The sequence below is a fragment of the Chiloscyllium plagiosum genome, unplaced genomic scaffold, assembly GCF_037043375.1.
Source record: "Chiloscyllium plagiosum isolate Xiang-an unplaced genomic scaffold, Cpla_swu_hap1 HiC_scaffold_22, whole genome shotgun sequence".
Taxonomy (NCBI): domain Eukaryota; kingdom Metazoa; phylum Chordata; class Chondrichthyes; order Orectolobiformes; family Hemiscylliidae; genus Chiloscyllium; species Chiloscyllium plagiosum.
The window spans coordinates 63,425,847-63,452,813 of record NW_028270160.1 but is presented as its reverse complement, the minus strand read 5'-3'; the positions used below and the strand labels follow the sequence as shown (position 1 = coordinate 63,452,813).

The window sequence follows — 26,967 nt, the reverse complement described above, 5'->3', positions numbered from 1 at the left end:
TTCTGCTGTCCCTTTGTCAACAGCAAAAACAGTATCAATGGCCAGGCCTCTTCAGCTCCAAAGAAGAGTCTTCAAGAACTTGAAGACAATAAAAACTTCCAAAGAAGATCTTGAAATGTTAACTCTTTTTCTCTCTGCACAGTTGCTGCCAGACCTGCTGAGTTTCTCTGAGTTCCTGGTTTGATTTCAGTTCTCCACCATTAACACCATCTTATTTTTATTTACCTGCCAGGCTGGCCCTGGCAACCCAATCTCACTTCCCTTGCAGTGATAGCTCCTGGGTTTTGTCTCTTGTCCCACAGTAGCGGGAGCCTGACTGCAGCTTAACATACATCCCTTAAGGCCTCCTCAAAGAGCCACAGCAGGCTCATCTGGTCCAGCACTGGGATCACTACTGCTCTGACAGAATTCACATCGGAATCCTCTGCATCCGGTGGAGGGGCTGCAGAGAAGATTCACCATGATATTGCCTGGGTTGGAGCTTTTCAGCTCTAAAAGGAGGCTGGTTAAGCTCGGGCTGTTTTCCGTTCGGGCAGTGAAGATTGAGGGGGACCTGATTGAGGTGTTTGAGATTATGAGAGACATGGGCAGTGTGAATAGAAAGCAGATGTTCCTCTTGGTTGAAAGGTCAACAGCAAGGGGGCACACTTCCAAAGTGAAAGGCAGGAGGTTTGGAGGGAGTTTGGGGAAAGAAATGTTCACCCTGAGAGTGGTAGGGGACTGGAACACTGCCTGAGAAGGTACGTGAGGCAAGAAACTTCACAATCTTAAAATGCATTTGGATGGGCACTTGAAGTTTCAGAACCTTCAAGGTTATGGGGCTAGTGCAGGAAAGTGGGACTAGTATAGGTAGCATATTTTTTGGCAGTTCAGACTCGATGGGCTGAAGGGCTTCTTCTCTACTGCATGACCCTATGATTCCATGAATCTATGAACTTTCCTTCCTCAACATCAATCTTTCAGTCACAGAAATATTCCTGAATTTTACAAGAATACGAAGAAATACTTCTCAAAGAACAATAGAGGCAAAATAAGCTCAAATGCAAGTCCCTTAATCTTAAAAATAATTACTAATTTGCTGCTAGTTTGTATTGAGTTAAATCCTTCTTCCTTGAGAACTTGACCTGACAACAAGTGTCGATTGTTCATTGAAACAAACATCTTTGTAAAATACCTGAAGTTTCTAACTCCTAATAGGTGAAACAACAGAAGAAAGCAATACCATGATACATTGTAGGCAAGAGTTGTTCAGTCTTGTTACACGCGTCATTCTGATCTGAGCTGTAATTTGTACTCTGTACCTTGCAATCCAATCGGCAAATCTGACCTTCATGGGCAATCATGTCACCAGGAGCCTGAAGAAAATGGGGACAGAAGAAACCCTCCTGTACAGGTTCTTCTCCCTCGGACACTCGTGACCTTGTCCTGTCATTTAATAAATCACAAATTAAATCATTGTGGACAATTACATGTTATTCATTTGATGTCTGCCTCAGCAAAATGCAAGATGTGAAATATGCTGTCAAATATAAAAAATAATGCACTGTGAACATTAGTCCCAAGAAAAGCTTTAGTTATATATCATTATTTTTGACTTGGGTCAGTGTGAAGTTTATTTCCTAACTTAAATTATTGTAAGCATTACCTATTTTTACTTTTTACCGAGGGACCATTATTTCATCAATTTGATTTTTTTCTCTGAACTATCAATCTCAGTTTCTAATTCCAGCCAGCTATCCATTTTTGTTGTTGGTACTGTTTTTATCTTTTTTACATCGCATCAACTGCTTGTCTATGGAGGATTCAGAAGTTGCATTCTGCAATTTTTGTGGGAAAAAAAGACATTGAGGAGAAGAAACGAAAACAGAATTATAACAAAGCCTGTCATATCAGTGCCAGCTCTCTGCAAGCGCAATTCACCTAGACCCCACTCTCTTGCCATTTTTCCTGAAGCCCTGTAATTCTTCACTCTTCAGATAATGACCCATTTTTGTTATGAAAACCCTGATCTGACCCGACCACATTTCAGATCCGAACCACTTGCTGCATAAAGGAATAATTCCTCGTGACACATTACTTCTTTTGCCAATCGTCTTACGTTGGAGTCCTCTGCTTATCCTTCCATTAATAGGAACAAAATATTTAAATATTGGAGATAAATGACTGAAGACAGAAGAATTACACTTCAATTGTGAATCCCTTATATTCATGTGTAAGATTCAGCACATTGATCAAGGTTTTGATGTAAGATGGGGATGGTAGTTTTTTTCATTTAATCTGGCTTGAGGGCAGTAAGAAACAGAGACACTTGACGACATGTAGCTAAGAGTTATAGATACAGTCTTACAGCACAGAGACAGGCCCTTCAGCAAAACGTCCATGCACGCAAACCCCATCTGCCTGCACTTGGCCCATATCCTTCGAAATCTTTCCTATCCATGTATTTGTCCAAATACCTTTTAAATGTTGTTAGTATACCCGCCTCAACCACTTCCACTGGCAGCTCATTCCACATGCATATCACCCTCTGTGTAAAATAGTTAACCCTCTGGTTCCCTTTTATTCTTTCCCATCTAACCTTATACTGGTGCCCTCTAATCCTTGATTCCCCAACCCTGGGATAAAGAATGAGTGCATTCACCCTATCCATGCTTTTCATGACCTTATACACTTCTGCAAGACCCCCGCGCCCCCCTGGCCCCAGTCTTCTCTGCTCTAAAGAAAAAAGTCCTAGCTTGTCCGATCTCTCCCTATAACTCAGTCCCTTGAGTCCAGGCAACATCATTGTAAATTTCTGCACTCTTTCCAGTTTAAAAACATCCTTCCTATAGTAAGGTGACCAAAACTGAACACAAGTGTTCCCAAGTGTGGCCTCACCAACATCCTGTACAGTTGCAACATAACTTCCCAACTTCTATACTCAATGCCCTGACTGATGGAGGCCAATGTGCCAAAAGCCTTCTTCACTGCCCTGTCTACCTGTGTCTCTACTATCTGTCAGAATTGTGCGTCTGAACTCTAAGTTCCACTGCACTCCTTAAGGCCCTACCATTCACCATGACACTCCTATCTTGATTTGACTTTCCAAAATGCAAGACCTCACAGTTATCTATATTAAACTCCAATTACCATTTCTCAGCCCACGTCCCCAGCTGATCAAGGTCCTGCTGCAAATTCTGAGAACTTTCCTCACTGTTCATGATACTGCCTATTTTAGTGTCATCTGAAAACTTACTAATCATAGCTTGTAAATTCTCATCCAAGTCATTAATATAGATAACAAACAACAATGGACCCCGCACTGACCCCTGAGGCACAACACAAGTCACAGGCCTCCAGTCTGACAAACATCCTTCCACTACTAACCTCTGCTTTCTACCATCAAGCCAATTGTGTATCCAATTTGCCAGCTTCTCCGTGGATTCCTTGCAATCTAACCTTTCAGAGCAGCCTACCATGTGGAACCTTATCAAAGGCCTTACTGAAATCCACATAGACTACCGCCCTGACTTCAGCAACCCTCCTGTCTTTCCAAATGCATGCTTATGTTAATTAGATTACTTACAGCGTGGAAACAGGCCCTTCGGGGGCCGATCTGCCGAAGCGTAACTCACCCATACCCCCACATTTACCCCTCCACCTAACACTACGGGCAATTTAGCATGGCCAATTCACCTGACTTGTACATCTTTGGACTGTGGGAGGAAACCGGAGCACCCGGAGGAAACCCACGCAGACACGGGGAGAACGTGCAAACTCCACACAGTCAGTCGCCTGAGGTGGGAATTGAACCTGGGTCTCTGGTGCTGTGAGGCAGCAGTGCTAACTGCTGTGCCACCGTGCCACCCACTATGTTATCCCTCAGAATCTTCTCAAGTAACTTACCTACTACAGATGTTAGGCTTACTGGTCTATGGTTGCCAGGTTTTTCTTTGCAGCTGTTCTTGAATAAGGGCACAACATTCGCCACCCTCCAGTCTTTCGGGACCTCACCTATGGCTAATGATGATGCAAATCTATCAGCCAGGGCCCCAGCAATTTCTTCTCTAGCCTCTTACAGGATTCTTGGATATATCTGGTTAACACCAGGAGATTTATCTATCTTAATACATTCTAATACGTCTAACACCTCCTCTACTGTGATAATGAGTGTCCCTAGGATATCACTGCTAACTTCCTCAAGTTCCCAAGTCTTCATGTTTTCTGTATGATAAACACAGAGGAGGAATATTCATTGAGGACCTTGCCCATCTCCTGCAGTCCATACAAATATGGCAACTTTGGTCCTTGAGGAGCCCTATTCTCTCTCTAGTTATCCATTTTCTTTTAATATAGTTAAAGAATCTCTTTGGATTCACCCTAACCTTCTCAGCCAAAGTTGATCTGAATGATCTAGAAACAAACGCTTCAAAATTCTATGAGAATAGTTTTTGAAAGCAGGTACATAGTTATTTTAGCTGAAAATGTGTTGCTGGAAAAGCGCAGCAGGTCAGGCAGCATCCAAGGAGCAGGAGAATCGACGTTTCGGGCATAAGCCCTTCTTCAGGATGCTGCCTTCCTCCATGAATGCTGCCTGACCTGCTGCGCTTTTCCAGCAACACATTTTCAGCTCTGATCTCCAGCATCTGCAGTCCTCACTTTCTCCACATAGTTATTTTACCCATAATATTACTCCCATGGTAGTTGGAATGATTCAATAACAAAAATAATAAAGATCTTATTTTGACCTTTAGCATAAAGTGCACAGCAGTTCAGCGGTTAGCACTGCTGCCTCACAGTGTCGGGACCCGGGTTCGATCCCAGCCTTGGGTGACTATCTGTGTGGAGCTCGCACATTCTCCTTGCGTTTGCGTGAGTTTCCCCCGGGTGTTCCGGTTTCCTCCCACAATCCAAAGATGTGCAGGTTAGCTGAATCGGTCATGCTAAATTGCCCGTAGTGTTCAGGGATGTGTAGGTTAAGTGCATTAGTCAAGGGTAAATATAGAGTAGGGGAAATGGGTCTGGATGTTTTACTGAAACCAAAAGAGAAAATGCTGGAAAATCTCAGCAGGTCTGGCAGCATCTGTAAGGAGAGAAAAGAGCTGATGTTGAGTCTAACTGACCCTTTGTCAAAGCTAAAAAAAGGGGAGAAATAGGGAGGTATTTATATGAGGCTGAGAGAAGGTGAGTCATGGCTGCAGAAGCAAAGGTAGCAATAAAGAGGTGATACTAACAGTGCTTAGAGAGATAGGGAGATTAGGAGCTGTGAATGACCAAGGCTGAAGCCAGTGCTATGGGACAAAATATGTGGGGGATGGAGGGGGAGAAGCAGAGGCAAAATGGAAAACAGGGGAGAAGGGTAGCAAAGAGGGAAGAGGAGAGGAAAAAGGTGATGAGAGAGTGGGGAGCGAGAGAAAGAGAGACCATCAAGAAATAAGACAGAACAGTGAAAAAATAATGATAAATAAAATAAATGAAATAAAATTATCCGAAGTTGTTGAATTCAATGTTGGGTGATTTACTCTTTGGAGGATCGGTGTGGAATTGTTGTGCCAAATGGCTTCACTGATTTGAGCTGAAAATGTGTTGCTGGAAAAGCGCAGCAGGTCAGGCAGCATCCAGGGAACAGCATCCTGTTCCCTGGATGCTGCCAGACCTGCTGCGCTTTTCCAGCAACACATTTTCAGCTCTGATCTCCAGCATCTGCAGACCTCACTTTCTCTTCACTGATTTGACCAAAGTTCGTAACTGAAACAAAGAAACTGGAGACATGATGCCTGCAGTTAAACCAGTCAAGGATAACTTATTCATTTGGTTTGCCAGAATGTCAGAAAACTGCAGATTTAAGATAGTTCATTAACATAACTACTTGGGAACAAGTGTTTGTCACATTGCCATGGTAATGAGTGGTGCTTATTGAGATTGTTTCGAGTTCTCTCTGTGAAATCTCTAAGGGAGCAGCCATTAAACTTGAAAGGGTTCAGAAAAGATTTACAAGGATGTTGCCAGGGTTGGAGGATCTGAACAGGCTGGGGCTGTTTTCCCTGGAGCATCAGAGGCTGAGAGGTGAACTTATAGAGGTTTATAAAATTATGAGGGGCATGGATAGGGTAAATAGACAAAGTGTTTTCCCTGGAGTGGGGAGTCCAGAAGTAGAGGACATATGTTTAGGGTGAGAGGGCAAAGATATAAAAGAGACCTAAGGAGCGACTTTTTCACACAGAGGGTGGTGTGTGTATGGAATGAGCTGCCAGAGGAAGTGGAGGAGGCTGGTATGATTGCAACATTTAAAAGGCATTGGGATGGGTATATGAATAGGAAAGGTATGGAGGGATATGGGCTGGGTGATGACAGGTGGGACTAGATTGGTTGGGATATCTGATCGGCATGGATGGGTTGGACCAAAGGGTCTGTTTCCATGCTCTACATCTCTATGATTTTGTGGTGTCAAGCCTCTTGAGTACTTTTGGAGCTGTACTCATCCAGGAAAATTGAGATCATTCTATCACTCCAGATGTCTGCCTCGTAAATGGTGAACAGGCATTGGGGAGATGGGAGGTGAGTACTTGCACAGAATCCTCAGTGTCTGTCCTACTACATTATCTATATGGTCAATGATAATTTACAGAATGTGGATTGTGGAGGATTCAGCATTGGGAATGTCATTGAAAGTCAAGGGCAATAATTAGATTCGCTCTTGTTCAGGTTGATCATTGCTTGGCACCTGTGTATTGCAGATGGTACTTGCCACTTATCAACTCAAACCTGGACATAGTGAACGTTTTGCTAAATGTGGACATGTGATGCTTCAAATCTGAACACTTGTGAATAATGTTGAACACTGTACAGTCATCAGCAGAAATGCCAGACCAAGACTGCAATGCAGTTGTGAGCTGAATGACTCTGGTGGAACTCAAACTATGTCAGCAAGCAGGTTTTGCTGTGGTGCTTGACAGCACTGTCAACAACCCCTTCCATCACTTCACTGATAGATTGAGAGTGGACTGATAAGGCGGTTTTTGTCCAAGTTGGATTTGTCCTGCATTTTGTGTATCACACATAACTGTCAATTTTCCATGTTGTTGAGTAGTTGTACTGGAACAGCTTGGCTAGGGACCTGACTCACTTAAGTGTTCTGTAAGTGCTGCTGTAAATTCCCTGAATAAAATGTGGTTAAACTTTGGTGCAATTGGAGTTCTGGAAGTAAATTGGTTGCAATATGAAAGCATAGCAGTGGGTTATTCTTGACAGGAGTCATGGAGAAGCCTGTGTTGGAGCTGTGAAATCCAGTGTTATGAGGTCCATAAAAAAACTTGGATGTTCACTGAGTCTAAGGCTAATGGAAGAACCTTCAGGAGATCTTGTACCTGGGAGAACAGCTGGAACACTGATGAGAAATTGGAGTGCTTTCTGGAATGCGGGGTATATTGTTGATTCAAACCCAGTGAAGAAAAGTGATCGAGATTTAAGGTGGTATGCAAATTCTTGGGGTGAAATAAAACGTATAACTGAATCTATCACACAGATCTTTCAAGTAGTGGTGTCAACTTTGTTTAATTTCTGTGCTATACAATAAAGGTTGTTTTTATTTTTAAAAATATTGATCTTGTTGTATAGTTCTGTCAATTAATTAGTATTTAGATTTCTTTTTTGAACATTTAATGACTCCTATTAGCATCATAAAAAGAGGGAAACATAAATAACACAATTAGATGGTGTTAAAATACAAATTAATCATGATTAAATTGTACAGTATAGTAGGCACATGGGGCTGAATAGCCTCCTCCTGTTCTTTTGTTGAAACATGTACAAGGGTTTATATATTCAAACTGCAGCGTGTCCAGAGTTAACTAAATCTCCTTTCAGGATCTTCATTGCTGTTGTTATGATTGCCACAACATTAACCCATGTTAAAACTGTGAGTCAATGTTCAAAATGGCTTCATTTGTCATTGAATGTAGCAGATGTTGATACATTATTGATAATTTAATATACCCAAAATGCTTGATAATTTATAACAAAGGAAATGTAAACCCAAAGAACAGAATAAATAGGCTGAATATCACAACTCAAAGGCAAACAAACCTTTTGCTCTGAACTGACGGTATTATACGACCACGTATTGGAGTATTCTGTACCAAGAGATGACCAGAGGAACTGTTTCTTCCCTATGTGAAAGACAACAGTTTAATACATTCACAATACGTTTAGTTAAGAGAAGTATTACAGTAAAAATGAATTGGATCCACAACATTGCATTCAATCTAAAGAGTATTTCACCCAGAATAGCCTATAGTTATCACCGAGCCTGCAACACTTGCCCTCAGAGATTTTCAGTCAAACATGGAAATACAGCATAAAGCCTGATCTCTATCATTTTCACTGTTTCTTAAGGGATTCAAGCAATCTCCCACTGGAGAAACCACTTAGAAAGTGTAGGCACATGACTCATTTGTCATGGGCTGCTTTCTCTCCCTTGGGGAGACAGAAACAGGAGTAGGCCATTTACCTTATCCGGCTTATTTATGTAGCAAGATGATGCTGTGCACATGTTAAGGTACTTGCAACTAATGTAGTGTTCCACAATTTGACATCTCCAGATTGGCTCTCAGACTACTGCCCTGGGTCATACAAGACAGAGAGATCTGGAAATGCTGGATCTCTAGGAGATCGTTCATTTACGTTAAGACTTTTACTATGCCATGCTTTGTGCAGTGCAGGAAACAGTAGCCGTGCTTTGTGCAGTGCATTTCAGTGTCAAGATTAGAGTGGTGCTGGAAAAGGCAGCATCCGAGAGAGTACATTGGAGTATAATATTCCCAGATATGTATATCCCTTTGCAAATTACTCCAGAAGCTAAAGGGAAAAGTAAAGGTAAGCCTGTTTTTCTGATAGTGTTGGTGGATTATCCAAAATGATTTATCCATACTCTTTCGTTAGCAGCAATCACAAAGTCTCCAGGAGAAGGATTGTGTATGAGCAACAATTTGTTAGAGAAAATGTGACCAATTAAGAAGTGAGAGGGAAATCTAAAGATTAACCCAAAACATAAAGAAATGTCAGGCAAAGGCAACTATATAAAGCTTAGAATTTATACATACACTATATAGAACTTAGACAGGCTCATGGATGGGATGGGGGTGTTGTTGATTGCTAAATGGCCTCAGAGTATAACTACAAATGGGGAAATGTTGATGAGGGATCAGGAAAATAGGATATCCTCACCTCAACATAATTCACTATTTGAACAGGCACAATTCACATTTTTCAAAAAACTTGTGCATCTTATTATTCTATAATGATGCAGATCACAACAGAAGCAGAAGAACTGAGAAATTATACATTCCGGTTAGAAGATTCTGATGCTTACCTGGGGATTTACTGCCATAACTGTGTAGTTTCCGTCATCATCATTAGTGGCTGATTCAATATACAGTGAACATGAACCATCACCATCACGCTTCATCTTAAAATGCTCATTCTTCTTGGAAATCTGTTTTCCATCTTTAAACCAGTACACCTTGAGTTGTAAAATAGAAGACCTAATTTTGGAAACTTGTATGATTGGCATTTTTGCAGCAAGTCTTTTAACTAACAGCATTTTCAATTGTTCAGACATGTTACATAGCATCTTGGGGATGGATGGGATTTGAACTTGGACAATCTGGCACAGAGGTAGGACACCACCACAAGATCCCATTATAGCAAATATATATTTACATAAAATATATCAAAAACTATATGTTAATAAACATAGATCATAAAAAGTTTACTTTTGGCACTGGTATTCCCACAATTTTGCAGCTCATTGTCACTGGCGATCCTTCAACCACTCGAAAATGTTTGAGTTTCTTGTCAAAGATTGGAGCAATGCACTTCCCGGTAGGAATATCCTCATGTTGTATTTCATCATCCGATTCCTCCACAGGGGTTCTCTCCAAGCGAAATTCAATTTCATTCATAAGTCTTTGTTCAAAGTTGGACACCTTGTATTCCTAGAAACAGGGATGACCTGTACACATTAACATCCTGAAACACTTATTGTACAATTGCAATTGAGGTATAAGAGAGCATTTTGAACTGAAGAACTGCAGTAAAATCTAGCCTGTTGGGAGAAAAGCAAAAACATTTGCAGTTGAGGTCCCACAGTCTGCATGTTAATTGCTGAGGAGATCAATGCAGTAGCATAAGTAGGAAATGTTTTGTGTTTATTTTGTTGGATAGAGTCAACTCCAATGTTTCTTTGTTCCTTCAAATGCCACTGCACAGAACCAAACTGTGTTTGTGGCTATGTATAAATATAAAGATATTTTTATCAACAAAGTACATTTTTGAAGTTAAAAAAATCTACAACTTTCATGGAGAGCCCAGAAGAGGTAATAACTGCGTTGGGAGACAAGGCAGCTCTGATATACATGTATGACCGGTCTATTCTGAATTAAAGAAAACAATTTGTTAGTTGTTGATGGACTGAAGATAAGTGAGCATGTATACTGCAATTTTACATACAATTGTTACATCTAGTGGACTTTGGTTGGCTGCTATATCTTTATTGTTTACACATGAAAAGATCCAAATAAAGCAGCAGCCAAGTCACTAACAACGAACAATGGACAGCCAAACCCCCATTAAGTTGCAGATGTTGAAACCTAAAGCTTGCATGTTGTATTATCTTTGCAAAGAAGCATAAATCACTCACTGATAGTACTATCCATTCCCAAAACCATAAATCTTGAGATTTGAAAATCTAATGTCTAGGTTTCAAAAGAGTTCAAAAGAATGAACATTTTAAAGATGAAGATGTTAGACAATTTGGCAAAGTCTGAACAAAATCATTTTGAAAACTAGCCATTGTAAAAATAAGATGCACTTAATTTTACCGGAAATCAGCTAGTTGTCAATTTTGAAGAGTTTCATTGAGGGTTTTTCTCCTGGAGATCTAGTAAGTTTCCTCATACTATCTTCTCAAATATGCCTTTACCTATGCAGTATGCTTTTGAGTGTCCTGCCTATTGTAATCTCTGACATGCCAATGGTGGAAGTACTCAATACTGCCAGTCTCGTTATCCTTAACATTACACAATGGTCCAAGATGTGAAAGTGAGCAGCGTGTGCAGGTCATGGGGAATTTGGAAGGTGCTTGCAATTTTGGCAATGAGGGTGAATCTTTCCGGACTGCAGTACATTGCTTGTACATCACAGCCATTACTGGGATTGATTGACGTGGTCAAGGGTGCTTAGGGCCAGGATTTGTAGCCCATACACAAGGTTACTGCCCAAGGTCCATCTATGCAACAGAGCGCTCACAGTTGTCTTTCACCAATACTGTATGGGTGATTGTGTAATGCTATTGCCCTGTGAAGGGCCTCACAACCTTCAAAACTGAAGACACGTGTCTCACAGAGTGGAAGACTCACTCCTCCCATGCTGGGTGTGGTGGCACCCACTTTCATCTCCTTTGTGCACTAATTATTTGTATTATGACAGAAGGGAACAGCAGCCATGCTTTGTGCAGTGCATTTCAGAGTCAAGATTAGAGTGGTGCTGGAAAAGCACAGATCAGGCAGCATCCGAGGAGCAGGAAAATCAATGTTTCGGGCAAAAACCCTTCATCAGACTCAGTCTCTTACATTTGACAAACATTCCCTTCTCAGTTGCCCACCCTTGTCAATGCTTTGAATTTCCTCTCATTCCCACCAAATCCTTTCTTTTAACTGTTCAACTCCCCACATTACTTATTGAGTCCCTAACAAGCCAACATGCCAGATATAGCCATGTCAGTGCGCCCCCCTCCCCCATTGTAACCATACTGATACTGACTGTCTGTTGATACCCCAACCCCCATAATGCCCCTTTCTGTTCCATGTTCCATCGCCTCCCTTACTTATATGTTGATTTTCTCACCACCTCACAAGTATTATCCTCTCTGAATCCCAGTATGTTGCCTCCAAGTCCCACAATTGACTCTAATAATCCTACCTTGACTTGTAGTCGACAGATTCCCAGGACTGTCTGTGGTCCAATCCACTGGCTGAATTGGACTCTCAGCCTTAACTAATGACTGACTAGACCCCTGACTGAAATGTGTACAGCTTAGCCCCCAGACTGCAGGGGTATGGGTCCCCTGACTCTGACCACTCCGAGTGGCCGACTGACTGTTCCCAAGCCCGAGACTGAGATTGGAGGCTACCCTTGACTTACTGTGCTGGGACTTCCTGACTGGTGTCAGACAAGATTTGAGACTCTTTAAATCCTTGACTAGACTTTGAGATATGGCTACTTGCCTGAAGCACATGTGGTGTGCTTGCTGTCACATGTGCAAGTGTGAGATTGGTGTAGCAAACTGCCAGACAACCTGATGTCTACCTACTTGACTGATCACTGCTGACAGCCATGACAAACTGCCTGATTTTGTGTCTGTGCTAAAAGGCAAGGCAAGGTAGGACACAAATGCTGTGGCATTTAATCTTTGGCTGCGGTGGAAATGTGCAAAAAGATGAGGTAAAGCAAAGCACGAGGCAATGGCCCAGTGGTATTAGTGCTGGACTGTTAATCCAGAGGTGAAAAATGTGGTGCTGGAAAAACACAGCAGGCCAGGCAGCATCCAAGGAGCAGGAGAATCGACGTTTCGGGCATAAGCCCTTCTTCAGGAAGAAGGGCTTATGCCCGAAACGTCGATTCTTCTGCTCCTTGGATGCTGCCTGGCCTGCTGTGTTTTTCCAGTACCACATTTTTCAACTCTGGTACTCCAGCATCTGCAGTCCTCACTTTCTCCTTGCTAATCTAGAGGCCCAGGGAATCCAAGGTAGAGTCCCGTTTGAATTAATTTTTTAAAAATTCTGGAATTAAAGCATCTATGAATAATTGTCAGGGAAAATGCCCTTGAGGGAAGGAAATTGCCATCCTACATGTGACTCCAGAACCACAGCAATGTGGGTGACCTTTAATTGCCCTCTGGACAATTAGGGTTGGGAATGTTGGCCCAACCAGTGACACCTTCATCCTGTAAATGAATAATTTTTTAAAAAAAATGGCAGGAGTGCTCTGAGAACTAAACAGGCACAAAGTGAATGAGCACCAAGAAACCACGTGAGGAACCTGGAGGACCACCCTGGTCCATGAGCAATCAATGTCCCGGCAGCAGCAGCAATGCAAAGAGAGGTGCCGGTGGACTCCAAATGTAGCATGGAATTGCAGAATCATCTCGTTAGTGGGTCAGAGACAAGACATAGGGTCAAAGAGATGTACAGCATGGAAACAGAACCTTCGTCCAACTCGTCCATGCTGACCAGATATCCTAAATTAATCTAGTCCCCATTTGCCAGCATTTGGCCCTTAACCGTCTAAAACCTTCCTACTCATGTACCATCCAGATGCCCTTTAAATGCTGTAATTGTACCAGATTCCACCGCTTCTTCTGGCAATTAATTTCATTTACGCACTACCCTCTGTGTGAAAATGTTGCCCCTTAGGTCCCTTTTAAATCTTTCCCCTCTCATCTTAAATCTATGCTCTCTAGTTTTGGACTCCCCTACCCTGGGAAAAGTCCTTCGCTATTCACTCAATCCATGCCCCTCATGATTTTATAAACCTCTATACAGTCACCCCTCAGCCAATGACACTCCAGAGAAAACAGCCCCAGCATATTCTGCCACCCTCCTAGAACTCAAACCCTCCAACCCTGGCAACATCCTCGTAAGTCTTTTCTGATACCTTTCAAGATTCACAACATCCTTTCTTTAACAAGGAGACCAGATTTGCACGCACTATTCCAAAGGTGGCCTGACCAATGATCTGTACAGCTGCAACATTTCATCCCAACCCCTATACTTAATGCACTGACCAATGAAGGCTACTGTACCAAACATCGCCTTCACTATCTTGTCTACCTGCAACTCTACTTTGAAGGAACAATTCACCTGCACCCCTAGGTCCCTTTGTTCAGTAACACTCCCCAGGACCTTATCATTAAGTGTATCCTGCCCTGATTTGCCTTTCTAAAATGCAGTCACACTTTACGAAATTAAACTCAATCTGTTTCTCCTCAGCCACACATGAGGGTGTGGTGAGGTTGGTACATATTAGATTCCCAACACCAGGGATAAGGATTGGTGTGGCTGCTTGCCATGGATGGGCCCTGAGATATTAGTGACTTCTTCCAAAAATGATGGTGGAGAGGAGCAAGTGGTGAGCTGGAGATAACAGGTATCCCTCTGACTTTCATGTCGGGAATTGTCGCTATCTAGTTTGTATCCTGTGGGAAACTGCATATTTATGAGGTGACAGTAACTGAAAATAATATGCTAATGCATGCTAATGCATGCAAAAAGGCCATTCACAAGTGAGAATTTCATCTTGCTATGTGTCACTTGGTTGGAAAATGGGGTTATTTACTTCCGATAGAGAATTTTCCCACTGCCAATCCCACACTATTCTCTTTACTTTCTCGCTAATGTCCATGTCATTCAATAGCTGGGAAGATTCCATTGGAGTGTCGCTGTTTCTATCTCTGTGCAGGAAGATTCTTTTTACGGTGATGTCATTTCATGAATGTCATGAGACCAGTACTCGGTAAGTCTATCATGGCTCTCTACAGACCTGAAACTTTTCATCTCTAGCTTCTTCCATGAGACATTTGTCGGATTCAACAATTTGCTGCCCGCAAGGTCATTATCCAGGTGATCAGTGCCTTCTTTTCAAAGACTACAGACTTTATACTTACATTGACTTTAATGAAACTGGTCAGAAATGGAGGTGCTTCCCATTTGTTGCGGTGTCTGGATTCCCACAGTTACAGGGAAGACACTGACAGCACACATGTTGCAACAAAGGCAGCTCCTTAGCTTATCCTAAAGCATTTAACATGCGAATGTTCAGTTGGTTTCTGATCACCTGCATGTCTGTACACAATATGCTGCTATGATTCATTCATTCTGTGACAGTCACACTATCTCCCCCAGGTTTTCACAAACTATGCTAATGATGCAAGAGCGAGCACTCATGTACCTTGAGGGATCTGGAGCCACCCTTCTGTATGCACACAAAGGCCTCAAGAATCATAGAATCGCTAGAGTGTGGAAACAGGCCATTCTGCCCAATAATCTACACCGATGCTCCAAAGAGTAACCCACCCAGACCCATTCCCCTACCCTACATTTCCCCTGCACCTAACCTATACACCCTGAACATTATGAGCAATTTAGCATGGCCAATTCATCTAACCCGCACATTTTTGGACTATGGGAGGAAACCGGAGCACTCGGAGGACACCCACGCAGACACAGGAAGAATGTGCAAACTCCACACTGACAGTCACCCAAAGCTGGAATCAAACTCGGGATCCTGGTGCTGTGAGATATGGAATATATGGAAGTTAATTTGGCAGTTATGTTGTTAACTTAGTGTAGTGCATGCATAGGATCATGTAGATGATGGTAGCTGGAATAGCTGGACTCATGCAATACCTGGACTCATGTAACAGATAATGGTAGCACACTATGAGAGGTGAGTTAAATCAAGTGATAGGTGAACTATTGCTAAAGATGATGGTGGTGCAATGTGATAGGTTAAGTGTAAAGTAGCTGACTAGTGTGGCAGAAGATGATTAGTTTAGAAGGACAAAGCAAGCTAGTATGATTGATTATGCTAATAACATGAGATAAGCACTGGAACTAGGAAAGTATAAACAGGAGAGGCCCCAAGAAGGTGTGGGCAGACAGGGAAGACATTTTGTGACTGCCACAGCTTTTGTTTGCAAATAAAAGTTTAACTTGGTGAAGGGTTTTATGTGTTTCCTGGTAATTTTTCAGAGTTTTGGGTGATATTTCCTCAACAGAGGTAGCAGTACTAACCACTGAGCCACCATGCTGCCCTAGAGGGAAATGAATGTCTTAGTCATACTAGACCACAATTTGAAATAAACATCAGTCAGACCAGTACATATCATTCACCAGATTGTTTTTCCCTTCTGAGACAGTTGTGATCCAGTGTCCTGTACAACACTAACTGCAGAGAGGAACTGAGCTGCAGGCTGAGGTGATCCCTTTCCTCTTGGTCTAGATAAGGCCAGGATGACTGTACCATTCACCTGGAGAAGTTCAGATCAGCCTTATCCAGGCATGCTTCAGCTGATATAATTGTTCATGGACATATTACCATAAATCCTATCCCCACTTCCACAACACCATCAGTTTCATAGTTAGAAACCAATTGTTACATTCCAATCCTATCCATACTTTATAATCTGGTTAGACTATTCAGCTGAAGGCCACAATGCATTTGGATTTCAAGATTCATTATGGTCTACCTCATACTTTAAAGTGTGACCCTGCTTCTGGACTCCCTGAGTATCAGGAAAATCCTTCCTGCATTTACCCTATCTAATTCTGTTAGAATATTGTAGGTTTCTATGAGATGCTTCCCCTCCACCTCCCCCCCCCCCCCCCCCACAAACACACACACACACACACACTTCTTTTGGACTCCCATGAATATCGTTCTAATTAATCCAGTCTCTCTTCAAACATCACTTCTGCTATTCCAGGAAACAGTCTGATAAACCTTCATTGCATTCCATAGCCAGGACATCCTTCCTCAGATAAGGGGACCAAAATTGCATACAGTACTCCAGGTGAGGTCTCACAAAGGCCCTGTACAATTGAGCAAGACATCCCTGCTCTTGCACTTGAATCCTCTCGCTATGATGGTCAACATATTACAGTCGGTTCTGACATAATGCGATGTGCGATCTCGTGTTATACGAAACAAATTTGAACTAATGAGGCCGTAACTGCATTAAAGTTAATTCACGTTGAAGAGACATGTTATAGCAGAACTGGCTGTATTTACCTTCTGCACCACCTGCAATGCTTACTTTCAGTGACTGGTGTACAAGGACACTCAGATCTCATTGTACCCCTACCTTTCTCAATCTTTCACCATTTAGATAGTAATCTGCCTTCCGGTTTTTACTCCCAAAGTGGAAAGCCTCACATTTATCTGTATTATACTTCATCTGCTGTGCATCTATCCATTCAGTCAACTTGCCCAAATTTTCAGGTAACAGATAGATTGTTAATGAGGAAGAATCAAGAGTTATGGGGGATGAATGAGAATAGAGAATTTGAAACATAAACGGACCAAGCATGATCTAACTGAGTGGTAGAGCAGGCTTGAGAGGCTGAATGGTCTACTTCTGCTCCTTTTCTGTATGGTCATATCTACTTATTCCCCTGCTCTGACAGATGAGATGCCTGTGCATATGTTCTCTGGGCTTTGGAGCCAACACGTGCAGGGACAGACATAGACAAGCGAGAAGGAAACAGCATGTGGAAGTTTGTGTTTGGTGGGGGGGAGAAAGTAGGAGGTTGAGGAGCAGACATGAGAAGTGGAATGCTTTGGAAATAGTTTCCAGTTCTATGTGTCAATTTCTATCTTTGATTTTGGGGCCACCCTGCACTTCTCCTCGGCCATGATGCATTTCAATGGGAACGTCAATCACCAAGGTGAAGTTTTGCTACATCCTGTGTAAAGTGACCGATAGAATGTGTGGGCCAATGGTGGTGACAAGAATCCACTGCCTTTGATTCTCCATGTAGGTGAATTATATTATAGTAATACTCCTTGTCCACTGATTTGGAAATCAGTGCAGCGTGATACATCACAGCACTCAGACTATAAATGGACTGCTCCATATCTCTGCCCTAGAGTGCTCATAGGCTCTGGAAATTCTGACAGATAATCACACATTCCATTCCCACTCAACAAGTTGCCTTTTAGTGGTTGACTCTCTGTCAGATTCTATGCTCAGATGAACAGAACATAGTGTATCCTACATCCTACAATAGGGACTGTCCACAACTGCACTTGCTTTCAGCACCTTCAAAAGATGTCACCAGCATGGTAGGTAGCATTCAGGCACGTTAGAGTCTGTCTACTCTAAGCTGGTGGCATCATTTTCTCTATGTACTTCACGGATTCTTTCTTTTCCTCTTCCTTTCTTCTTCATCTTTGAGGCCAGAGTGGTGTTAGCAGGGTAGTGGCTACAGCATTGGTGCATGTACCAGAAGTCCCAGCAGTTGTAGGCCCGGAGCCTGGACTCTTGGTGGTGGTGCCTGGAACAAAGACTCCTGGTGGCAGTAGTCTTGGACCTGGACCCTTGGTGGTAGTAGGCCCAGAATCTGAAATCTTGGCGGTGGTGGTGCCCGGAACGAGGACTCCAGGTAGCGGTAGGCTTGGACCTGGATCCTTGGTGGTGGTAGGCCCAGAGTCTGAATTCTTGGCAGTGGTGGTGCCTGGAGTAGGGATTCTTGGAGGCGGTAGGTCCAGAGCCCAGGCAACACTGGTGAGGCTGTGGTGTCAGCAGAGGCTAGGGTCTCCTAGGCATCAGCATCATCATTGCTGTTCCTGGAGCAGAACACCCTGAAGAGACCTTGCAGAAGCCCTGAAGCCATGCTTGAGAACCCCAATTTGAATAGAAGATGAACTCTTATTTAAGTAATTTATTTTTATCCTTTTTGTAAATCAAAATGGTGCCTCACTGTGGTAGCAAATCATTTCACATTGTATCTTCAAGATATATATGATAATAAATCATTCATTCATTCAACTGCCCTATTTACATGTACATCTCAGCCTGTGACAAATAAGTCACCTTTCCTACAGTTGCCATCAAGCTGTATCTGTACTGGATTCTTGAAGAAGGGCTTATGCCCGAAACGTCGATTCTCCTGTTCCTTTGATGCTGCCTGACCTGCTGCGCTTTTCCAGCAACACAGTTTTAAGCTCTGATCTCCAGCATCTGCAGTCCTCACTTTCTCCTTGTATCTGTACTGGGACAGGATATGGAGGAGTCATGTGACAGTGCTCGGTCAGGGTGTTCAACCTCCTCTGAAAACTTCTGAGTCTCGTTCCATTGCTGTTCTTCAGTAACTTTCAAAGTTCTGCGGGAGAAAAACGACAGGATTCCTTGTTGACATGGGGAAAGGGAAATATGATGTGTTCATGAAATTTCAGTTATTGGTGGCACAAATTCAACATGAGTGACCATGTAACAATGTGATAGTTAAAACTGTCTTCCAGTATATGGGACAGTCTCAAGCTCCCCAGCTCCTTTGTCCATGGATGCTGACCCTCTGAAGATTGTCAGTCTCTCCCTGAAGGTGTGTATTCTCTTCTCTACAATAAGAGAAAACGGAGTTTATTGTTAAAAGTGGATTGTGCAAAGAAGATTTGTGAAGAGTGGCTGTGAGGGATGGGTGCAAGATTACAATAACTGGGAATTGAGTTTGAGTGTTGGTTGTTCAGGTAGGAATGTGAGGAGGTGGCTGGACAGAGAACAATGAATGGGAACACAAGTTATGCTGTTCTGGTAATGCTCAGGATGCCAAAGTATGTTGAGTGGCATCTGAACATGTTAGACACGTACCTTTCCTGCTGTTACAAAATCATTACAGGTTTTGTGGCACCCAGCCTATTACAAGTGGGTAATGCTAACCCCACACCTCCCAGCCAGGATGTCAGGTTTGGACAGTTAGCCACTTTCGCTCATTTGTGGAAAACAACATTTCTATTCTGGCCCTCCCTGTCTCCAATGTCACCTCTAGGGAAGAGCCAGAGACCTGACAGGAGCCATTCATGCTCTTTCTGTCTTCACAAAAAAATGGCAGATTGCTGCTATCTAATCCTTGATACTTGTGGGTCACCAGCACATCTGCACTCTGCCTCAGTTGGAAAATCCAGAGGCCAATGCTAATGCGGCAAAGTTTTCATAGAGTTCAACTTATCCAAACCGACCAGATATCCTAAATTAACTTTGTCCCATTTGCTGGCATTTGGCCTATATCCCTCATAACTCTTGCTATTCATGTACCCATCCAGATGCCTGTTAAATGTTGCAATTGTACCAGCTTCCACCACTTCTTCTGGCAGCTCATTCCATACATGCACCATCCTCTGTGAGAACAAGTTGCCCACTAGGTCCCTTTTAAACCTTTCCCCTCTCAACTTAAACCTATGCCGTCTAGGTTTGGATTCCCCTACTCTGGGGAAGAAAACACGTTGGCTATTCACCTTATCCTTGCCCCTCATGACTTTATAAACCTCTATAAGGTCACCCCTCAGCCTCTGATGCTCCATGGAAAATAACCCCAGCTTATTCAGCCTTTTCCTATAGCTTAAACACTCCAAACCCGGCTATGTTTTTGTAAATCTTTTCCAAAGCCTTTCAAGTTTAACAATATCTCTACTATAGCAGGAAGAGTGGAATTGAATGTAATGTTTCAAAAGTGGCTTAACTAATGTCCTGGACAGCCACAACATGATATCCCAACTCCTATAGTCAGTGCACTGACCAACAAAGGCAAGTGTACAAAATACCTTCTTCGCTACCTTGTCAAGCCACGACTTCACTTTTAAGGAACTATAAACTGCACCCCTATGTCTTTTTGCTCAGCAACACTCCCCAGGACCCTACCATTAAGTGTGTAAGTCCTGTCTGATTTGCCTTACCAAAAAGCAAAGCCTCACATTTATCTAAATTAAGCTCCATCTATCATTCCTCGGTCCATCTGATCAAGGTTCCGTTATACTGTGAGATAGCCTTTTTTACTGTCGAATACACCATCAATTTTCGTACCATCTGCAAACTTATTAATCATACCTCCTATATGCACATCCAAATCACTTATACAAATGAAAGAAACAGTGGACCCAGCACCAAACCTTGGGGCACACAGCTGATCACAGGCCTCCAGTTCTAAAAATAACCCTCCACCATCACCCTCTGTCTCTTACCTTCAAAGCAATTTTGTATCCAAATGGCTAGCTCTCCCTGGATTCCATGTGATCTAACCTTGCTAACCATTCTACCATGTGGAACCTTATTAAACGCCTTGCTGACGTCCATAGAGACAACATCCACTGCTCTGCCTTCATCAATCTTCTTTGTCACTTCTTCAAAAACCTCAATCAAGTTTGTGAGACACACACAAAGCCATGTTGACTATTACTATCAGTCCTTGTCCTTTCAAATGCATGTAGGGCGGTAAAGACAAGCCAGGGAACTATAGATCAGTGAGCCTGACCTCAGTGGTGGGCAAGTTGTTGGAGGGAATCCTGAGGGACAGGATGTACATGTATTTGGAAAGGTAAGGACTGATTAGGGATAGTCAACATGGCTTTGTGCGTGGGAAATCATGTCTCACAAACTTGATTGAGTTTTTTGAAGAAGTAACAAAGAAGATTGATGAGGGCAGAGCAGTAGATGTGATCTGTATTGACTTCAGTAAGGCGTTCAACAAGGTTCCCCATGACAGACTGATTAGCAAGGTTAGATCTCATGGAATACAGGGAGATCTAACCATTTGGATACAGAACTGGCTCAAAGGTAGAAGACAGAGGGTGGTGGTGGAGGATTGTTTTTCAGACTGGAGGCCTGTGACCAGTGGAGTGCCACAAGGATTGGTGCTGGGTCCTCTGCATTTTGTCATTTACATAAATGATTTGGATGCGAGCATAAGAGGTACAGTTAGTAAGTTTGCAGATGACACCAAAATTGGCGGTGTAGTGGACAGCGAAGAGGGTTACCTCAGATTACAACAGGCTCTGGACCAGATGGGCCAATGGGCTGAGGAGTGGCAGATGGGGTTTAATTCAGATAAATGCGAGGTGCTGCATTTGGGGAAAGCAAATCTTAGCAGGACTTATACACTTAATGGTAAGGTCCTCGGGAGTGTTGCTGAACAAAGAGACCTTGGTGTGCAGGTTCATAGCTCCTTGAAAGTGGAGTTGCAGGTAGACAGGATAGTGAAGAAGGTGTTTGGTATGTTTTCCTTTATTGGTCAGAGTATTGAGTACAGGAGTTGGGAGGTCATGTTGCGGCTGTACAGGACATTGGTTAGGCCACAGTTGGAATATTATGTGCAATTCTGGTCTCCTTCCCATCGAAAAGATGTTGTGAAACTTCAAAGGGTTCAGAAAAGATTTCCAAGGATGTTGCCAGGGTTGGAGGATTTGAGCTACAGAGAGAGGCTGAACAGGCTGGGGCTGTTTTCCCTGGAGCGTCGGAGGCTGAGAGGTGACCTTATAGAGGTTTACAAAATTATGAGGCGCATGGATAGGATAAATAGACAAAGTCTTTTCCTTGGGGTTGGGGAGTCCAGAACTAGAGGGCATAGGTTTAGGGTGAGAGGGGAAAGATATGAAAGAGACCTAATGGGCAACATTTTCACGCTGAGGGTGGTACGTGTACGGAATGAGCTGCCAGAGGATATGGTGGAGGCTAGTACAATTGCAACATTTAAGAGGCATTTGGATGAGTATATGAATAGGAAGGGTTTGGAGGGATATGGGCAGGTTGGACCGAAGGGTCTGTTTCCATGCTGTACATCTCTATGACTCTATGTAAATGTATTTACACGGTAGGGATTCTAATTCTATTTTTAATTCTAAATCCTGTCCCTTAGAATGCCTTCCAAGCACTTACCCACCATTGACATCAGGCTCAGCAGTCTACAGTTCCCTGGCTTTTCCTTCCCATCTTGCTTAAGTAATAGCACGACATTAGCCAACCTCCAGTCTTTCATCATATCACCCGTGGCTATTGATGATACAAATATCTCAGCAAGTGGCCTAGCAATTACTTCCCTAGCTTCCCACAAAGTTCTGGGATACACCTGAACATGGCCTGGGGATTTATGTGTTTTAAGATGTCCAGTACCCCCTCCTCTGTAATTTTCAAGATATCACTAGTTCTCCAAGTTCTCTAGCTTCTATATTCATTGCCACATTAAATACTGATGCAAAATACTCATTTAGTATCTCCCCCAAGTTGATCTTTAAGGGGCTCTATTCTCTCCCTAGTTACTCTTTTGTTCTTAACAGATTTGTGGAATCTCTTTAGATTCTCCTTAACCCTATTTGCCAAAGCTATCGTATGTCCCCTTTTATTGCCCTCCTGATTTCCCTCTTCCTATTGTTCTTATACTCTTTTAGGCATTCACTCGATCCCAGCTGTCTAGGTCTGATATATACCTCCTTTTTCTTGACCAGAGCCTCAATTTCTCTAGTCATCTAGCATTCCCTACCAGCCTTGCCCTTCACACTAACAGGAACATACTGCCTCTGGAATTTCATTACCCCATTTTTTTAAGGCCTCTCACTTTCCAACTGTCACTGTACCTGCAAATAGCCTCTCTCAATCAACTTCTGAATACCATCTGAATTCCATAATACCATGAAAATTCGCTTTATTCTAATTTAGAACTTTAACTCTCAGATCAGGTCTACTCTTTTCCATAGGAAAGCTCATTACTGAACAAAAAAAACAGGCTCTGCCCTTACTTGAAGGGGTCAGTTTAAATAAAATTCTTTCAAAGGACAATACAGTTAGTCCTCGTCCTCTGCTCTTCTTCTGCATTCCTACAATTATCTTCCTTCTTGAAGTATTTATACTATTTCCTTTTGAAAACTACTAAATCGATTCTACCACTTGATCAGGTAGAACATTTCACACTCTTGATCACTCACCGGAGAAAAGAAAACTTCTCATGGAAACTCTTTTTTTGTTTACATAACTTTCTTAAATCCATGTCCTCTGGCATTGTCTTTTCAGTAAATTCTTTTTATTTCCTCCAACTAAACAAGTCATGACTTTTCACACCAATGAAACCTTCTGTTTTCATTCTCTACTTAAAAGAGAACAGCCACAATTTCTGCAGTCTATCCACATAAAGATCATCCCTTATTCCTGGAATAATTCCAAGTAAATCTTTTCTGTACCTTATCCATAGTCTTCACAGCTTTCCTAACGTATGGTTTCCAGACTTGAACACATACTCTACCTGAAGCTAAACTTGTGTTTTTCCATAAGTTTGTCATAACCTCCTGGTATTTGTACTCTCGGAATCCATTTATGAAGCCCATCATCCCTCGGGCTTTCTTTTTTTTGTCTTGTCATCATCGATGATTAGTCCATAAACACTTCCAGACATTTCTCCATTTGCACCCAGTTTAAAATTGTAATTTCCTCATTCTTGATATTGAAATGTGTCACTTCAGACTACTCAGCATTTGATTTTCAATTTTCATATGTGCCTTGAGTCCATTTTACCATTCAATAGCTATCTTTCTTACTGTTTTACTTCTGGACTACAGAGACTTTACCTTTACTTTTACCACCTGGTTTCTTGCCAACTGCAAATTCCTAACTTATGCCTTGTACCCCAGGCCCACATCATTAATGCAAATTGAAGACAGCAGTAGTCCTAGTATGGAATCCTGGGGCACATCAGCATATTATTCTCTCCACTTTGAAAAACAGGTTTTCAGAACTCTCTGATTTCAATCCCTATTTTGTATTGATGCTGCTAACTCTATTATCCCATGGGCTATAATTTTGTTAACATGTTAATACCCAGTACTTCATCACAGTTGTTGCAAGTGCACATACATAATGGTTGGACTGTCCTCATACACTCCATTAGGAGAAAGTGAGGACTGCAGATGCTGGAGATCAGAGTCGAAGAGTGTGGTGCTGGAAAAGCACAGTCGGTCAGGCAGCATCCAAGGAGCAGGAGAATTGACGTTTCAGGCATAAGCCCTTCATCAAGAAATTATGACTTTCCCTGAAACGTCGATTCTCCTGACCCTCAGATGCTGCCTGACTGGCTATGCTTTTCCAGTACCACATTCTTCGACTCATTTACTCCATTAACTCATTACTAAAGAGCAATTGAATTTACTCAAATACAATCTTCCCTTTCCAAATCCATGGTAGCTCTCTTATTAGTAAACACCTTTTCAATTGGATGTTCATTTTCACAAGATTATTGGGGGGAGCTTTATCCTGAAAGAATGTGTTGGGTGTATGGTTGGGTTAGATAATAGTTGAGTTGTAACGAGGTTGGGTTGGACTGGGTAGGATAGAATGATGGAGTATGAGAATCTGATATCCTGAACCACTCTATCCACGATTGCTAGATGATCAATTTAAAATTATAACGAGGTGCCGTTTAAAATCTGATCAGATGGGGTTCCTGAGCCTCAGAACATTCAGCAATTACAGAAAGGAAGGGACTAAATTCCACTTATTTGCTGGGTTCTGTGGTCTCACAATCAGATACATCCCAATCTTTTCCAGCTACATCACCCCACAAATGTCACCAATCTCAACTACTCCAGAGATTCCAAGACCTCTCATTTCATTTCCCCCTTTGATATCCAACCTTCCCTCCCAAATTGAGATCTCCAACCTCTGGATTTCTGTTCCCCCATTCGAGACCTTTGATCCTTCAGGTCTGTATAATAGCTACTTTATTGTTTCTTAACTCTGACCAACTAGATTTTGTCTTTGAATCAACCAAGATAGTCTCCCTCTAATATTTTAAAGCATTGCCCTCTTTTCCCAATCCTGCCTTATCTTTCCTAAATACCTTGAATAATGGAATGTTGGGGTAATATAGCTAGCTTGTATTGCAGAGTGTATGGATACTTTAGCTTTGAAAAGTATATTTTATCCTTTTTTTTAAAGAAAGGGTTTAAGGCAGAGATGCTGAGCTAACTATTGAAAGCCCACAAACAGCTCATAAGACTGTGGTTTGTTTGTTTTTCTTAAAGATTGAACAATAGAAGCAGCCTGAATGGGTGGGGTCAAACTCCCACAGAAACAGGATTTTTAGTTTTAGTAGCAGTTGCTGCTGGGTTCTTGAAACTGAATGTGGAAGCTGTTTCTCCTCTCTTGGTTACAGATAAAAGCTGGGGGTTTGCTTCTTGCTCCTGAAGTTGCATGTGAGAAAATCTGTTTTTATGAATTTGCTTTTGTCAAGGATGTGTTCATGGGATGTTACTGTATTGAAACAGTTTTGTCTAGTAGTAAAATAATCTATTATTCTGTTACCTTTTCCAATAGAGTTACAGCTAAGCCAATTATTTTCTTTATTCTTTCTTTTGTTGTATTTTAATCTCAGTATTTGAATAAAGCGTATTTTGCTTCAAATCTGGTAGTTTGACCAATAGAATTGCATCTGGAATGCAATTCTTAACACTTACCTTTAAAATAAGAAAAGATCAGAGCCTAGGATACCTTTTTCTTATATTTCAAGGGGGGGTTGGTCTGGTCCATAATGAGCGTGATGTCAACAACTTCAGTTCAATTTCTGTACTGGATGTGGTCACCATGGAGATCTTGCGTTCTCAACCTCGCCTGAACCTCAGATTAAACTCAGCGCCTGTCTCTCAGAGTAGCTTCTGGGAAAATGTGACTATCACTTTTATTTACTTTGCCACTATTTCTTTTTGTGGATAATTCTCAGTTATCACTACAACATTTATATTCCCAAGTGGATATGGATATATGCAAGTCACCAACTTTGTTGAATCACACTTTCTGTATTTGCACACGTGCCATCCAAACCTTATTCACACCTTTTAGCACTTTATATCACTTTACTTAAGTCTGTATTATGTATACTTGAACTATCTTCCAGTCCTCTGTGCTATCATGCTACACTTGGTGTATTTTAAAAGCCAGTAAATGGGGGGGGGGGGGGGGGGGGGGAAGGAGATTTTCTCGGAAACTCCTGGGAGGCACAGAGCAGTGAAAAGGAGAGATCTCAACCTGGAGTTTTGTGAATCAGACTGATTTGGGAGTCCTTTAAAATGGCAGGTGGAAATCACCTTCTGCCCTCATTCCCATTTCTGACAATTTTTGCCAAAGTGGGATAAAAGAGGAGCTAGCAAGTTCACAGGTAGCATTCCCATCCTTGTTGGCCCTCACCATTTTGGCAAAGTTGTGCCCCTTTCATATGTTGATGTGGTCAACAGCCTCTCAGAGAAGTTGTGAATGATGAGGGAACACAAATCCAAGTAGGAAACCAAAAAATAAAAACTGTTACTTGGTCCTGGAATTGTTTTCATTGCTAAGCTTTCAGTTACAAAAAGCAGCTGGGTTTACTGTCAGCATCATGTGTGCTGCTTTAAAATCACTGCTTG

At 42.2% G+C, this 26,967-nt stretch overlaps 1 protein-coding gene across 6 annotated transcripts in view; it reads right to left on the bottom strand.

The window, feature by feature from the left end:
* LOC122561011 (myopalladin) overlaps positions 1–26,967 on the bottom strand; it is a 311,619-nt gene that overhangs the window by 17,991 nt on the left and 266,661 nt on the right. For all 6 annotated transcript variants that reach the window (XM_087999125.1, XM_043712278.2, XM_087999126.1 and 3 more), the window contains 4 exons: positions 9,753–9,974; positions 9,350–9,499; positions 8,065–8,147; positions 1,302–1,425 (listed from right to left, as the gene is read on the bottom strand). In XM_087999125.1, coding sequence (XP_087855251.1) covers positions 1,302–1,425; positions 8,065–8,147; positions 9,350–9,499; positions 9,753–9,974 — 579 coding nt within the window. The remainder of the gene's footprint in view (positions 1–1,301; positions 1,426–8,064; positions 8,148–9,349; positions 9,500–9,752; positions 9,975–26,967) is intronic.